General features: G+C 38.6%; 1 protein-coding gene across 1 annotated transcript; it reads right to left on the reverse strand.

Annotated features, from left to right (window-relative positions):
• Nucleotides 1-252: 252 nt before the first annotated feature.
• Nucleotides 253-16,220, reverse strand: LOC117405286 (mitochondrial pyruvate carrier 2-like). The gene is made up of 5 exons (XM_034923325.2): nucleotides 15,826-16,220; nucleotides 5,929-5,969; nucleotides 3,371-3,455; nucleotides 1,817-1,928; nucleotides 253-767 (listed from the first exon to the last, which is right to left on the reverse strand). The coding sequence occupies exons 1-5, from the start codon at nucleotides 15,923-15,925 to the stop codon at nucleotides 704-706; spliced, it is 402 nt and encodes a 133-aa protein (XP_034779216.1). The 5' UTR covers nucleotides 15,926-16,220; the 3' UTR covers nucleotides 253-703.
• Nucleotides 16,221-16,730: the final 510 nt, after the last annotated feature.

The following is a 16,730-nucleotide window of genomic DNA, read 5'->3' on the forward strand; positions in this document are numbered from 1 at the left end:
CATAAGAAAGTTTACAAACGAGAAGAGGCCATTCAGCCCATCTTGCTCGTTTGGTTGTTAGTAGCTTATTGATCCCAGAATCTCATCAAGCAGCTTCTTGAAGGATCCCAGGGTGTCAGCGTTAATGTACAGTATGTTAAATATTCAAGACAAATATTAAAATAAAACTGAAATACAAATGTTAAACTTATGTACCTAATAGGTTTCAGCCATGAAAATATAACTAAATAAAAATAAAATAAAAACAGCAGATGAGAGAATTTTTATATTTATTGGGAGACGATCCTTGATACAGTTTAAAACCAGTAACAGGCCATGGAAATCAGTGTAGAATCTTAAACAAAAAACCTGTTCAAAAGACCAGAAGACCAGAAGACCATCAAAAGACCAGACATTTTCAATTAATTTATAAAAGAAACACTACATGTATTGATATATATATATATATATATATATATATATATATATATATATATATATATATATATATATATATATATATATATATATATTTATATATATATATAATTAAAAAAAAGCTAGTGCTTTCTTCATTCTAACTGTGCGTTAATCAAACAGTAATCTCCACCTCATAACAATGGTTATCTAGGTCCATTTCTCTTAATAAGAAAGGCTTAGGATGATTTAAAATGAATATTTAACCTAGCTCCCTTTCAATCCCTGGATCAGGATTAATTTTCACTCATGACTGAAGAGACTCTGTTTCTTTTTGTTGTTTTTCTTTTGCTTTAAGCTCCCGGTCATATCTGCAAAAAGAAATGGGACACAAACTGTCAGGAAATAGTTAACCCTCTCCAGAAGAGGATGCAGATGTTTAAAAAAAAAAAAAAAACAGACCTTGGACTCCTAATGTTAGCTTAGGTACTGTATTTCAATAGTAGAGCTAACATGTCTCTGAGAAACTGACGGCTTTGAGGTACTGCACTAAATAACACGCAAGCTTCAGTGGCTCCTAACATGTTTCTAAGTAACTCTTAAGAGGCATTCTGCATTAGCCTGAGAAAAGAGGATGACACCACTACAGAGACACACAAAAACATGCTACCTACAAATAAAATTAATGGTATGTGTATTATCTTTTCAGGTTACTAAATACAGTCAATTCTCGTTAAAACTAACTTCAATTAGATGAATTTCCTACATAATCCTGGCCAAATTTAGCAGTTGCTTCTAATACAAATTCACTTAACACAAATTTCCTGTTGGTGCAAATAAAAAGAAAGATGTTGCTGCAGATTTTAACATTCCCACGAACACTTTGCTGTTCACAGGTCTGTATTATTGTACACCCTGTGGATTCAAGTCGTCGGTGTTTCCGATTTGCTCAATACCCGATATTCAGGACGTCATGCTTTTAAAAAGGTTTAAAAATGCCCGTGATCAGAATGGGACATGCAGGTTTCAAGTGCAGTTCATTTGCAATCTATACTTTTGAAACCATTGATTTCAGTGTTACTGTAACTTCAATAAAAACTGACAGCATGCATTTAGCTTAGACTCCTGATAATACGAATTACTGAAAATAATTTTTTGCGGGTCCCTTGAAATCTGCATTAATGAGAATTGACTGCAATTATTTTATTTCTAAAAAGGGAGGTTTTACCAGTTATATTTTTAACTTTTGTTCTAAAGTGGTTGTAGCTAACAAAATGATTCTATAAATCTCCAAGGAAGTGCATGACATGAACACAGACTTCTTGAATCTAGTACAGTACCAGATATCACCATTATCCAACAAGAGACAGCATCCTAGGACCGCAATCAGGACTTTCCTCAATGGGAGATTCACACTTACTGCCAGATACGGTAAAGCTGGGATCCTCCGGCACAACCCAGAAAGAAGTTAACAGCAAATAGGCTCCAGTTTTTTGGAATAATGACCAGAGAGTATCTGGACCAAATTAAACCTGTGGGCAGAGCAAATATCACTAGAGAAACATTGGGTAAAAAAGGCAAGCTGCAGAATAATGACAAGCATTCCCTTGCTTACTAACAAACAAACTCATATTACAACATAGAAAGAAGACTACATTTTACAAAAGTACAACAAATAAATAATACATTGACTGAGCTCCTTTATATACAGGTAGTGGACAAAAAATGAAACACCAATGTAAAGTCACTTAATAGGGCGTTGGGCCACTATGGTATCCTAACGGCGGACCGTTTTTGATGAAACTGGCTGCTCGTGCCCCAGGTTGAAATTTGCAGTCAATTGATCTGCAGTTGCTCGCCTGTTTTGCCTTGGACTTCGAATTAATGCACGGATATCACGATCCTGGAGTATGCGCTTCCGCCCACTGTTGCCCTTTGCTGATGATGTCTTTCCCTCGGAGTTCCATGCCGACATCACCTTAGACGCCGTTGCTCGTGAAACATCAGCAAGTTGAGCTGTCTTGGTCACTGAAGCTCCTGCCAAACAATCACCCCTCTTTCTAAGTCACTGAGGTCTCCTCTTGCAGCCATGCTAGCCATAATTATAGGCAACCAGGCCTGTCCAGCATTTTATACATGACCCTAAGCATGCTGGGATGTTATTTGCTTAATTAACGCATGAGCCACACCTGTGTGGAAGCCCTTGCTTTCAATATACTTGGTGTCCCTCCTTTACCCAGGTGTTTCCATTTTTTTGTCCACTACCTGTATGTGGGTTAAGGCAGAGCATGTTCATGGGATACTTGGAAATTAGACTTTCACTGATAGTCTCACACAATTTAAGATGTAGTCTGGCTGGCTGGAGAGGCTGGATGTACAAATTACAAGACAGAGAACGACTTGCGAGTCAAAAATGGGGAGGAGAGCATTTACTGCATGGCTGGGTGTTTAATAGAGTCCTCCGTTTATTTATTTGAAGAAATGTTAGTATAGCAGATCCACTTAGATGCAACACCTCATTTTCAACGCTGGCCTGCCCCTGTTACAGGGATTCAGGACTGGAAGTTATGTTTGTTCCTAATGAACTATGCTTAGGGATGGATCAGATTAACTGAAAATGTTTTGCGAAACGAGAATCACTTTGTTACTTTGTGTAAAACGAATGTTCCTCTTTATTTGCTCTCTTTGAACCTTTTTATCAATCTAGGTAAAGTACCTTGCTCAAGGGTACAGCAGCAGTGTCCCCCACCGGGGACTGAACCCACGACCCTCCGGTCAAGAGTCCAGAGCCCTAACCACTACTCCACACTGCTGCCCTGACATCATCATCAGTTGATGGTGGCTGTTGTTAGACAGGTTTGTCTGTATCTTTCACCCAATTTTCTGCAGCAGATTATGTTTCAAGACAATGATGACCAAATAAAGCAACATAAGAAAAAAAAATAAAATGGAACCAGCCCCTTTTCCCCTATACCTGTGGCGGTCAACACTGCTGACTGTGAGGTACTGAGTTTTTCTGCCGGCCGGGTCATGTCTGCTAACCCTGCAAATACCAAGCCCTGAAGTGATTGACAAGAGAAAGTTTCCATGAGCTATGACAGTGTATTACAGCCGACAGACTGAGCCTTCAACTCAACAGCAGGGATTGTGTGAACCACGCTAAGGGATAAATAATCCAGGAGAGCCAGCCAGAACGTGGCAACCTCTTTGTCTATAATAAGCTTTGGAGGAAAGCCAAGCAGACAAACATTTTGGCCAATACCTTCCTCTGTGGGTCGATTACACCGTGTAACAAATTTTTTATTTTTTTTTGGTTCCTGGGTAGTAAGTGTTATTTCCTAATTGCTTATGCCTCAAAAGTATAGAAAATGGCTATTATTCCCCACAAACTTTGCTTTTGTGACCAGGACAGTGATATTTTGAAATTTACCTATTTTCCAGAACATTCCAGATAGATTCAGTGCTGAGTAAACTTGGAGTAACTTCTAGAACTTTCTAGAACTTTCCAGTAATATAAATAGTAGTATAAATACAGGGGCCTTAAGCCCACCAGTTCAGTTTAGTTCCAGCTGCCTAAGTGGATACATATCTGCATTTTTCTGAGATGGCATCAAGGTCATAGGAGACTTCAAAATGGTGGCATTCCTGATGAGTCTCCAAGGCGGTTTTACCAAGTTTCCCTGCTATCTTTGCCTTTGGGACAGCAGGGACACCAAGGCGCACTACCACAGGCGGGACTGGCCACAGCGGACCAAGTTCTCTGTGGGGAGGAACAACGTCAAGTGGGAGCCGCTTGTGGACCCCCGGAAGGTGCTGATGCCACCACTGCACATCAAATTGGGCCTTATGAAACAATTTGTCAGAGCTCTAGATAAGGAGTCAGCAGCCTTCAAGTACCTTCAAGACTTCTTCCCTAAGCTGTCTGAGGCAAAGGTCAAAGCCGGTGTCTTCATCGGACCACAGATAAAGAAGATCCTGGAGTGCAATGAATTCCCTAAGAAGCTCACTAGTAAGGAGAAAGCGGCTTGGAACAGCTTTGTCGCAGTGGTTCGGGGCTTCCTGGGCAATCACAAGGCCGAAAACTATGTGGAGCTGGTTGAGACTCTGGTGAAGAACTACGGCACAATGGGCTGTAGGATGTCCCTCAAAGTCCATATCCTTGATGCTCATCTTAATAAATTCAAGGAGAACATGGGAGCGTACTCGGAGGAGCAAGGCGAGCGCTTCCACCAGGATATACTGGACTTTGAACGCTGCTACCAAGGACAGTATAACGAGAACATGATGGGAGACTACATTTGGGGGCTGATTCGTGAAAGTGATTTACAGTATAATCGTAAATCTCGAAAAACTACTCACTTCTAAATCTTTTGTAGTCATTTTTGTATTACTTTAGTATAAATACATGTTAATTTGGATTCATATGTTGTTTTTTTCTGACTTTATGTGAACGAAAAGACACAAATTCGCCCGTTTTCTCATTGGAAATAGGTAAATTTCAAAATATCACTGTCCTGGTCACAAAAGCAAAGTTTGTGGGGAATAATAGCCATTTTCTATACTTTTGAGGCATAAGCAATTAGGAAATAACACTTACTACCCAGGAACAAAAATTGTGTTACATAGTGTTACAGTACGTTCACTGGTTTGTCCACAACATCTCTTTGCATGGTTCACATTCTAGTCCTGTCTTCCTTTTTTGAAGGTACAACAGCCCTCTCCTCCATGTTGTTCCACGGTTCTATTGTATAGAGTATCCAAGTTTACACTGTGCTTGACAGTGTGTCCCTTTCAGAGGTATTCTTTAACACTGCGGCATCTTTTATGTAGAGTTCTACATGGAAAGGGACCAACATTGCACAGGGGACTCCAATACATGTGGACCGACAGGAAGAGGGCTGTTCTGTTGTCTTTTTATTTTTTATAAATGTCTGGAGAACTAATTTGAATAGCACACATTTAAAAAGGAAAGAAACCATGGGTTGGGTGTTCATTCTCACAATAACCTTTTGGTGAAAATTACATTCTGAATAAAACAAAATTAAAAGCACACTTGCAAAATGTTTCTGAACCTCAGAGTTGATTAAATTTAACATTGTAATAATATTAATCAATTTATGTGTATGAAAAAACAAAACTGATGAAAACAATGCATTCAAAAAACCCATACAAAATGCATGTAGTACTCCTGTACATTTGCAATTTTGGATCCAAAAGCTTTTAAGTAGTGCTGCACAAACGGATTATTTGGCTCAAACTCTCGACAGGTGAGGGTCATTGGTGTAGATTGGGCTCATTCAACATTGAAAGTGAATCAAGTGAAGAAATAGCTGCTTGGATTTGTGTCGATTGCAAATCCAAGCAGCTGTTTCTTCACGTGTTTCACTTTGAATGGTAAATTAGCCTAATCAACACCAATGACCCTCATCTGATTGTCAGCATCTGATTTCTGTGAAGAGCTAAATCTGAATCATGAAATAATCTGTGTGTGCAGCGGTACTTTTAAATAACACACATCAACATCACACTCACCCATTTCATTACAGGGGCCCAGAAGAAAACAGTTCTTGGACCTAGAAATGGAAATAGAGAATAAATAAATAAAAGTATGAGGCCTTTCTTTAATGGTAGAGACACATAAATGCTGACAACCATCAACTCCTGGAGTAATAACACCTGCATACAAAAGGTAATTATTCCACGTAGTTCAATGTTCTGTTTCTTTCAACAGATTTATATTTAACACAGGGTCATGTGCATGTCTATAGCATTGAAATTTCACAGGGATCAAAATGAGGACTGCTCTGGGCTTAAATAAGCTCAAGCGTGCGTCAGCCCAGGTCAGTACAAGTTTGATAATACGTAATGAAAAGAAGAAAGTTGAGAAGACAGTCAATTACAATTATTTGAGTGTACTGCAGGCGGATGGGCGTCTCATTCTGGATAACATTACATAACTTATAAAGCTCTGCAAAAACAGGATAAACCAGGCAAACCGTAGTGACCTCCAAATCAGCTGCCTTGTGTGAAAGCTTTCAGAAAATCAGTCTACAGCATTCACCCAATGCTGCACCTGTAGTAACACCCTTTTGTCACAAAACTGATTTACACAGATTGGTATGCTTAATTCTATAGCTCAGCCAATCAGTTGTCAGGACCTTGGAAAAGTAGATCACCGTGACTTACATTTACAGTAAATTTCACGTGGTGCGTTCTGAAAATACAGTACAGATTACAACATGCCGCCTGTTACGACAATGACGCATAGCAGCAGCAATTGCGCATTTTCTGAAAAACTTTGAAATCAGTAGCACTGATGAAATATGGAAATAAGTGTTACAACAACAGCAGGGGTCGCTGTGGTCTTCCATTGAAGAGGAGTAAATGTTTCCGCAATATGTAAACTGTAAGCAATCAATGACCTTTTACCCCAACTCTCAAAAACAGATGCACCTACTAGCCAATGCATTTCTACCACGTCTCCTTAAATTGCATTAGCCTACCTGCAATTATCAAACTTAAATACACCTAGTGTGATATCTGTGATTCGACTGTACATATTGTTTTCTCTCGATACAGTAAATCTTGTAGACTGTCCTTCAAAAGACTTACCATTGTTACAGCACGTGCATTGTGTAAACATCAGATACAAAAAAAAAAAAAAATTCAGATTGATCTAACAGACACATTCTCTTTGAACCAGATGAACACAATTCAGTTAATAGAAACGTTGATATTTAAAATATGTATTTCATTTTCATTGGCTATAACTACAAACTTTATTAAACATGTATCTCCACTGCTGCCTGCCTTGGTTTTTATAGTAATCCTTACTAGATGTAATTCCATTCAAAATAAATCGTTCGCCGTGAATAATTTGAAACAGTTGTGCACGTCTACTTTGTTTGGTTTTAGTTTAATTTCCTGTTTATCAATTTAGCGATTTGATGTAGAACACATTCCAAATGTATTTCAAACGTGTCCCAACAACGTTTTTAACACCTAACTAGATTGTCTTCCCTTATAACAAACTTCTGGTTTAGAACAGAATACCAAACAGTCGGCTTAATTCTTAAAACTTTTAATTGGATGCACAGAATTAAAATGCAGTATTTAGGAATCTCTTTGGAAACAATGGTATTTGCTTTCTATTCGGTAAAGCTATTATAAAAAATACTGCCAGCTATAGCTTGAAACCTAAGTTTGCCCTCGGTACAATGTCAGGTCTGGTTACAACGCTGCACCCACCCTAATAATCATATAGAGTGGAAATTCCCAGAATCAAAATGCGTGCAGGTGGAAAGTGCAGACCTTATAGATTCTGCAGGTTTTTCCTTCATCTGTGGTTCACTTTGAACTGCTAAACAAAAATGAAATATTTAAGTGCATTGGTTTAGAGATAATATAGAATACCGTAAAAAAAAAAAAAAAAAAAATTCAAGATCATTATTTCATCTTTTACTTTAATGGTTATTTGTTCTTTTCTCATGCATACCCCTATGACCTTTAGAAGCACCCCCTGTCATTCAGGCAATGGCATGTGGTAGCCAAAATAAACCAAAATATAATCATCTTGTCCATTTTTAATCACGACTTAGCTTCATTTAGTAACTGCATCGGCCTTTACTGTAAACACTTGCCTACAGCTAGTTCTTTAAATAGCTGTTTACTTTCCTGTGTCTGCGACAATGAAAAAACAAAGTAAGTGGAGGCCTAGTTAATTGTAAAAAATTAAAATAAAAAAGGGGGGGGGATTAGCAATGATCAGTATTGTGCAATGTACACGGAAATGATTTTGAATCTCCCCCTCCATTAATATGAAACACAAAACAAACATTTAATAGTCCCTTAAATGCACTAAAACTTTTTTGCCGTTGGTTTTGATCGTAATGCAACACAAACTTTGACGCCATCTTAACAATTTGAATGGCATTAGATTTACACGGCTGCGGTCTCACCCTGGCTTTTTACTGTATATTAATTTACAGATAAAAATGCACCAAAGGGAAAGTCCCTCACTGTCAGAGCTAGTTGGTACAAAAAGGGCCCACTATTTGTAACTGAAATGCTAGATCAATCTCAGATTAGATCACTAAAATACCCCACTTTAAAGAAAGTTTGATTTGCATGGCCAGTAGCCCTAACTGCCTTTTGTTTTTTATTTCAGTATAAAACAATCCTACCATAGATTTGCTTTTTGAAATATTCACTAGCTTGCTTTTACTACCCCCCCTCTTCCTGTCTTGAGGTTAGTGACACAGACAATGTTACAGAACTAAAGCTCACAACTGCTGCCATGCTTTTAATAATATTCACCATACTTCTATTACAGGTTGAAAGATATGGGGTGACTACAACAAGCCATTCCAGACAACCTATTTTGCCAGAGAAGCCAGACCTTTAATACGAGAATCTCTTCTTGAATCTGTCATACTTTTCAGCCATCGGTGTTGTCAAGAACACCAATCGTGCATAAGCTTGATCAGTCAGTTGCTTGTATACTACAACGCAAGGAAAATGTGTACTGCAACATTCATTGATCTGGCTAAAGGTCTTTCTGAATGAATATGCCCTCGATGTCTGGAGTTCAGTTCCCATCTCAGCCACAGACTTGGATCTATTAAAATTAATCTAAACAGCGGCTGATCTCAGTATTGCTGTTATTTAGAGTAAGTAAAATAAAATGCACGCCAGTATAGTTAGTGTACAGTATTTGTCTGTGAACTCCAATCATTTTAACTGATGCAGTCCAAGTTAGCCTTAAAACTGTGACGAGGGAAATTAAAACACAACATATACTGTGCATAGTGCCTTTCATATACCAATATCCTAAAGTGTTGCACAATCACTTAGCATCCAGTAACAGACTGCTACCATGGAGAAATAAACAAACAAGAAGACAATGCTATACTAATTATAGTAGATGACAGATTTTTGTTTAAAATGACAATCATCTCGTGTCTAGGATTTCAGGCTAAATCAAAACTCGTAATAAAACACACATTATCTAGATCCTATGTGGAGATGCCTCCTGTCTATGTTATGTGCTTTTTACTTTGTTATATAGCTATTTACATGTTAATATTAAAGCCAGAAAGCTGTCTCTTGGAGTTCATAGCATCATTAAACCCAATGACATTGTCTAAAGTCCTTTCCCTTCAAGGAAATGTTTCAGTAAACTGTGCTGTGAGACAATGAGAAACTAGTGCAGTGTTCTCAGCCAATCAGTGAGAGGGGAGTTGGCTGTGGGCCGTCCATTCACAGTCACATGTAAAAAATGTCCTCTCAAGTCCTTCAGGCGCATAAACAATAAAACTAACATGTGACTGCCAAAATATAAAGTCATGCATGTCAGAATTAGATAGCATGTCATATTTAAGTACTTGGCGTCCAAAGCCCAGTTTTACCCACAGGGAAGATGTTATTTTTAATTAAAGATTTTTCTGTTGCTGTTTTTGAAAACTGACTCACATTTTCTGAACTTGAAGTATTTTATTGGGAGCAAGCTGCACTCAAAATATGGTTTTTATTTTTAATGAAACATCATGCATTTGTAAATCTTGTGATAAATTGCACAAACATCAGGGTTCAATTTGCATAAGATGATAATCAAGTAGTAGACTAGTAGTGCAGACTTAGGGCACTTTCACACCTAGTTCACTTGCAAGTGATTCGCATCTTGGTGCACTTGCAAACAAACTAATTTTTTTCAGTTTAGGTTCGGTTCATTTCAGACCAGGAAACTTCAATTGAACTTGAATTTATTTGTAAATGAATTCAAGTTCGTTGTTTAGTCCACTTGCTGCTACACGCGGACCAGAATTCTACTGCACTTTTACAAGCGCACTCGATTACCGTTTACTTGACCGGTAACAGGATAAGTTGTAGGCCGTGTCCCAAAATTACGTCAAGCTGATCAAAATAGGGGCATTTATTTTTTTATTCTGATTTTAATTCTGATTAACTCCCGCTTTACCGGAGTATATCTCTCGTTTTAATGTAGGTCTGCCACATTTTTTTCACTTTTATTCTGCACTGTGGAGGGCTTCGTTCAAACCCCTTACTTTTTAAGCACTCTGAAAACTCAGAAAAAATCTTTGTGTTTGTGTGTTGTTTCCAGTTGTTCCTGGACGTATACATCAGCCCATACTTCAAGCAAAGCTTCTGTTTCAGCAGTACTCATCCCTCGTGAAGACATTTTCCAAGTAGTTTGTCAAACGTGTTTGAGTGAAAAGGCTGGACACTTTGTCACTTCCACAGTTTGGTTTGCTGTTTGGAGCAGTTCATTTCCAAGTGAACTTGAATGCGTTTGCTTTCACAATGCAAAAGGTTTTGGGGGAGGAATGTTGCAAATGTACCGAGTTCGCTTTCAAACGAGCCGAGAGCACCTTTTCTAGTGATCTCGGTTTGTTTGGTTTGATTCGCATCGTGGTGCGATTACATCACTGTCAGAGATTTCACATATAGCTCCAAACGAACCGAACCACACTTCAATCCGCATCAAACCGTCAAACGAACTAGGTGTGAAAGGCCCCTTATATGCAAAAAACTAAGTTTGTGTACAGCTAAGGCCAAATGTGTTGCATCATCCTATAGAATTTAACACATTTTGCTCCATAAAGTCAAATGAAGCCTGCTGAATAATGTTGTTAACATATTGAATTACACACCGCTTTGTAGTTTTACAATCTTTGCCTTATTCTAAAATAAAATGCCAATTTAACTAACATTAAGCAGTTGGTCAATGTAGGGTCTTTACAATGTAAAACAAATATTTTTTTCTACAGTTGATATTTTTTTTACTTTAATTCTTCCCTCTTCAATACACACCCATAAATAGGAGCTACCATTTTCGGTAAGTTATAATATATTAGCTTATAACTTTGTACAGGTATCAAATACGGTCATTATTGCCATTAACTATAGATAGGAAAGCATGTATGAGCTATCCAAAACCGGTGTAGCATGAAAAAGTGCAGCCCATGAGATAGTACACCCTCTCTGATCCACGGACTTTAACTCTCACCCACGCATCACAAAGCATCACCTGATTCATAGTATTAAAAATCCTTTAAAAAAACAAAAACAAAAACAAAAAAAAACACTATAGACTGCAAGCTTCTCAGGGTATATTTTACTGCCTTTGAATGAACTTCTGCTATACTTTTTCAATCGGGGTAGCTCATTCTGAGGGGTAGCTCAGATTGTCAGAAAACAGGCATATCATATGTTTTAAACTGAAGCGCGAGAGGGACGACAACAATCTGATCGAACACAAATGCCTGGAATTCCAGAGCTGCTATATTAACACCAGCAGAATATGATTACCCCAGTTTTATGCAGCAGTTGTGATGGTGACCAAAGGAGTGCGAATTCTGTTGACAAAAAATGTACCTTAAAATTGCATTCAAGAAATTCAGAACACGAACAACGAAAATCAAAAACAAGGTCTGTGTGTTGCACACGACACGTCATTAACAAAATGCCTTGAAAACTTAAAATAAAGAAAAAATAATTATAATGAAGAGCTGAAACGCATCAAAATGTCAGTAATTAAACAAAAAAAGAAAGTGAAAAGATTACCGTTTCAAGCTGAAAAAAGTGTTCTTTTTGAACTCCAATAAATCAATGCTGTCTTTTGCCACTCAAATCGTAGGGTGCCTAAATAAAGTTAAATGAACACAAACAGATTTTTATAGTTTGTTGCATCTTCTTTAGCAGCTGCATCTATTCCAGATGTATTCGGTTCCAAAGCTCACCTTCAGGAGTCTGAAGATGATTTAATTGGGCAGCAACTTAATTAATTACATGACGAGCTGATAATATATTGAAAAACAGTAAATGTAGCGTGGGTTTTGTACTAAAGCAGCGTCATTTCTCAAACTGACCATTTTAAGAACAGTGACAGCAGAACACATTTTAATACTTGGGACTGTAATTAGGAAGTGTACTCCTAAAAGAAGAAAAAAAAAACTCATTTAGGGAATAAAAATGAAATGTACTGCAGCTTACTTCATTGCAGTAGAAAAACTGCCGTTCACTAATCTTAGCTTTCAGATTGTGATTATGAAAAAGAATGGTTTGGAAGTATCTAAAAATATATGCTATTGTGTTGTACTGTGGTGTATTTAATATTGCAAATAACAGAATGAAATCACTGAAACTTATTTTTTTTACTACAACAATAAATGGTTACATGTACAGTAAAAAAAAAAAAACATAAGAGCTGGCTGTGTTACATGCTCTCAGACCATGAGTCCACTAACACGGAGCATCGGAACTGCAGCATTCTGTTTCCCCATATTACAACTGTACACAATTAGGAGGTGCCATCACCATATGCATACACAATACTTGCAAAATATCTCAAATATAAAATGTCAAGTTCATTGCAGTCATCAACTGTGTTTCTTTCTGTTGCCAATAATTAGCTTAATATGTGAATCCTAAGCAACATTACACAACATCCTACACTTTGGCCTTGAGTTAAGTTTAGTGGCCTTGGTGCCCTCTACAGAGTTATTGAACACAAGGTCATTTTGGCTTTGCCCTTTTTGTTGCTGGTTTAGAGCCCTGTTAGTGTAATGCAGGTATAACAATATTCTATGCTTCACTTTCTGATATGCAACTTCAAGCTGCAATAGTCTGTTTAAGCAACAGAACATAAGAAAGTTTACAAACGAGAAGAGGCCATTCGGCCCATCTTGCTCGTTTGGTTGTTAGTAACTGATTGATCCCAGAATCTCATCAAGCAGCTTCTTGAAGGATCCCAGGGTGTCAGCTTCAACAACACTACTGGAGAGTTGGTTCCAGACCCTCACAATTCTGTGTAAAAAAGTGCCTCCTATTTTCTGTTCTAAATGCCCCTTTATCTAATCTCCATTTGTGACCCCTGGTCCTTGTTTCTTTTTTCAGGTTGAAAAAGTCCCTTGGGACGACATTGTCAATACCTTTTAGGATTCTGAATGCTTGAATCAGATCGCCACATAGCCGCCTTTGTTCAAGACTGAAAAGATTCAATTCTTTAAGCCTGTCTGCACCGCATATGAAATGCCTTTTAAAACAAGAATAGGGGGCTCCCGAGTGGCGCATCCAGTAAAAGCACTCGCTAGAGTGCAGGATGCACTCTATAGCCTGGATGTTGTGAGTTCGAATCCAGGCTATTCCACAGCCGACCGTGGACGGGAGCGGCGCTCAATTGGCCGAGCGGCGCCCGGGGGAGGGAGGGTTAGGTCGGCCAGGGTGTCCTCGGCTCACCGCGCACTAGCGACCCCTGTAGTCTGGCCGGGCGCCTGCGGGCTTGTCTGTAAGCTGCCCAGAGCTGCGTTGTCCTCCGATGCTGTAGCTCTGAGGCGGCTGCACGGTGAGTCTGCAGAGTGTAAAGAAGCGGTCGACTGACGGCACACGCTTCAGAGGACAGCGTGTGTTCATCTTCGCCCCTCCCAAGTCAGCGCAGGGGTGGTAGCGGTGAGCCGAGTCTAAAAATAATTGGGCATTTCAAATTGGGGAGAAAATAATAAAAAACGAATTGGCAACGACTAAATTTATAAAAAAAAAAAAAAAAAAAAACAGGAGTAATTCTGGTCGCTCTTCTTTGCACTCTTTCTAGAGCAGCAAAATCCTTTTTGTAGCGAGGTGACCAGAACTGAACACAATATTCTAGAGGAGGTCTTAATAATGCATTGCAAAGTTCTAACATTACTTCTCTTGATTTAAATTCAACACTTTGCACTATATATCTGAGCACCTTGTTGCCCGTTTTTTTTTTTTGCTTCTCCACATTGTCTAGGTGAAGACATTTCTGAGTCAACAAATCTCCTAGGTCTTTTTTATAGATTCCTTCTTCAATTTCAGTATCTCCCATATGATAGTTATAATGCACATTTGTATTTCCTGCTTGCAGTACCTTACACTTTTCTCTATTAAATGTAATGTGCCATGTGTCTGCCCAGTTCTGAATGTCTAGATCATTTTGAATGACCTTTGCTGCTGCAACAGAGTTTGCCACTCCTCCTATTTTTATGCCGTCTGCAAATTGAACAAGTTTGCTTACTATACCAGTAGTCTACGTCATTAATGTAGATTAGGAATAGAGGACCTAATACTGATCCCTGTGGTACTCCACTGGTTACCTCGCTCTATTTTGAGGTTTCTCCTCTAACAGTACTTTCTGTTTTCTACATATTAACCACTCCCTAATCCATGTGCATGCAACAGATGTTAACAGATTTGGGCTTCACAACCTTGGCACATAAAGGACCGCAACCAATTGGGAAACATGTCAGTACTTATAGGCCTATTAGCCAATACAGAAATTGTCCCAGTCAAACCAGTAGGTTTAAAGATTAGTTTTCTCCAAGTGTGCCCTACCTGCAGGAATCAATCTTAAAGAAAATAAAAGTCACTGCATGTCCCATTCCTATGTCCGTTTTATAGTAGCTGAACACTGACAGCGATTATGTGGACATCATTTTTTATTCTAAAATGGGAAGATGTTGCCTAGATGGATTCATGTAACGAGGAAAGCATTCAAACAAAATACAAACCTACAGTGTAGCCCTGACTATTTAAAAACAGCAATCAAAAACATGACAGTGGGTATTTTGATTTCTAACATACTACACTAGGGTTTCCTAAATGATTATATAATATTTACAGTACAGGTATATTAAGAGTTTACAGCAGTGGTCACACAGTGGTGCAAAGAATGCATCATGCACACAGATACTGTAGGCTGCAGGGAGAGTGGAAGAGAGCTACTAGCCCCGTAGAGTGGACAGTTTCTTATTTCAGTCCGTTTCTAACTACAGCCAGGATCAACCAATTTAAAATTAATTTTACAAGATGGTGTAGGAAAGCGTTTTTCTGTAACTAATACAGCGGGCTTGTACTAGTTTTAGGCATATCAAGATACAAAACAAAAGCAGTACTACTTCATAAAGATAAAGGTTAGCTACCACCAACAAAGCTAGAATCTCTACATTCGTTTGAACCAGACACTAGAACATAATTATTATACTTGTTTTAATAGTAAACGGTATAATACCTCAAATAATTTCGCAAATGCTGTTGTGTAGAGAAGTGCAGTAAGCAAAACCGTCTGTCTTGAAAATAATCTTCACTGAAATTAAAAACATCAATGGGATAATTGTGTGCAAAGGACATTTTGACTGAATTGTATTAAATGATACATACGAATCTCTCTGATGGCAGGCTTGGGTTTTTAAGAATGTTGTTACACCGGTAAGACTGTAGTATACCGCAGTATTTTGCACGAACCAATCAAACGATTGGTTAACTAGATTTGTTAAAAATGTGTCAGATTAGTATACCAGTAAAAGTATCCTACCACTCGCCACCCTCACATAAAAAGTTTACACAAAACGCATACAATCAGGACATCCCCATTCGTTCTGTTATTATTCTTACCTGCCGGGTGGTTGTACAAGGGTCTCAGCTTCACCGGCAAAATAAACTCGATTTTGTTCATTAGCCGGTGGTAGGATGCTCGCAAACCCGTCGCTGCCATGTCGGCTGACAAGTGATTTTTTTAAACCTAAAAACAATGTAATGAAAACAAATTTAACACACAAAAATATAACTATACAGCAGATCTTTCCCCTCTCCACATGCACTGAGTGACAAGACGATGCACTCTGTCGCTTTCTTTCCCTTGCTGATTTGGTTGCCCTACTTCGACCTTCCCTTTATTTGGACCTCTATTCGCCCTCTTTTCTCCACTCTACCAGCAGGAGGCAGCTCACAGCACAGAAAACAAAACCAACATTCAGAGAAACTCAACGAACGGAGGTATGTAACACAACACCACAGGGACCCTTTAGCACTGATTGGGCAAGGGTGATGAATGCCCCTCGGCTGATTGGCTTACATGATGTCATTTAACTATAGACTGCCTCCATGCAACGACATTGGAACTGCCGCATTACCGTATAATCGAATAAATAGGCGCACAATGTATACTGAGGTACACGATTTATTTTTAAAATCAGAAAATGCAGTTAATGCTTTCGTTTCATATACAAACCCATGCATCCGAGTATAACTTTGCGCCCCCATGATTAAAGATGCTAGTACATGCAAGCATGTAGTTCTGACGCTACACTGATAAAAGGCCATATAAAGTCTTGTAATTTGATTTCTAATAGTTGTCACGTCCTGTTCACATTTGCGCGATGTCTTCAGAACCATTGTCCTTATTTAGCACATGGTTATTTAACATTGACATATTTTGCGAAATTGAATGGCCACGGCGGCGCACTAACTCCGTATGAAAATGCAACTGACGCCATTTTGGCTTCAACTCGGAGTAGAAA

The sequence above is a fragment of the Acipenser ruthenus genome, chromosome 9, assembly GCF_902713425.1.
Source record: "Acipenser ruthenus chromosome 9, fAciRut3.2 maternal haplotype, whole genome shotgun sequence".
NCBI classification, from domain to species: domain Eukaryota; kingdom Metazoa; phylum Chordata; class Actinopteri; order Acipenseriformes; family Acipenseridae; genus Acipenser; species Acipenser ruthenus.

What these genes read in the sequence shown, in the direction of transcription:
- LOC117405286 (XM_034923325.2), bottom strand. Translation starts at nt 15,925, where the DNA reads ATGGCAGCGACGGGTTTGCGAGCATCCTACCACCGGCTAATGAACAAA. An exon ending in AGCAGTGTTGACCGCCACAG is followed by an intron (nt 1,929 to 3,370) that starts GTATAGGGGAAA and finishes CTCTGCCCACAG; the next exon opens with GTTTAATTTGGTCCAGATAC. An exon ending in CAGCTTTACCGTATCTGGCA is followed by an intron (nt 768 to 1,816) that starts GTAAGTGTGAAT and finishes TTCTTTTTGCAG; the next exon opens with ATATGACCGGGAGCTTAAAG.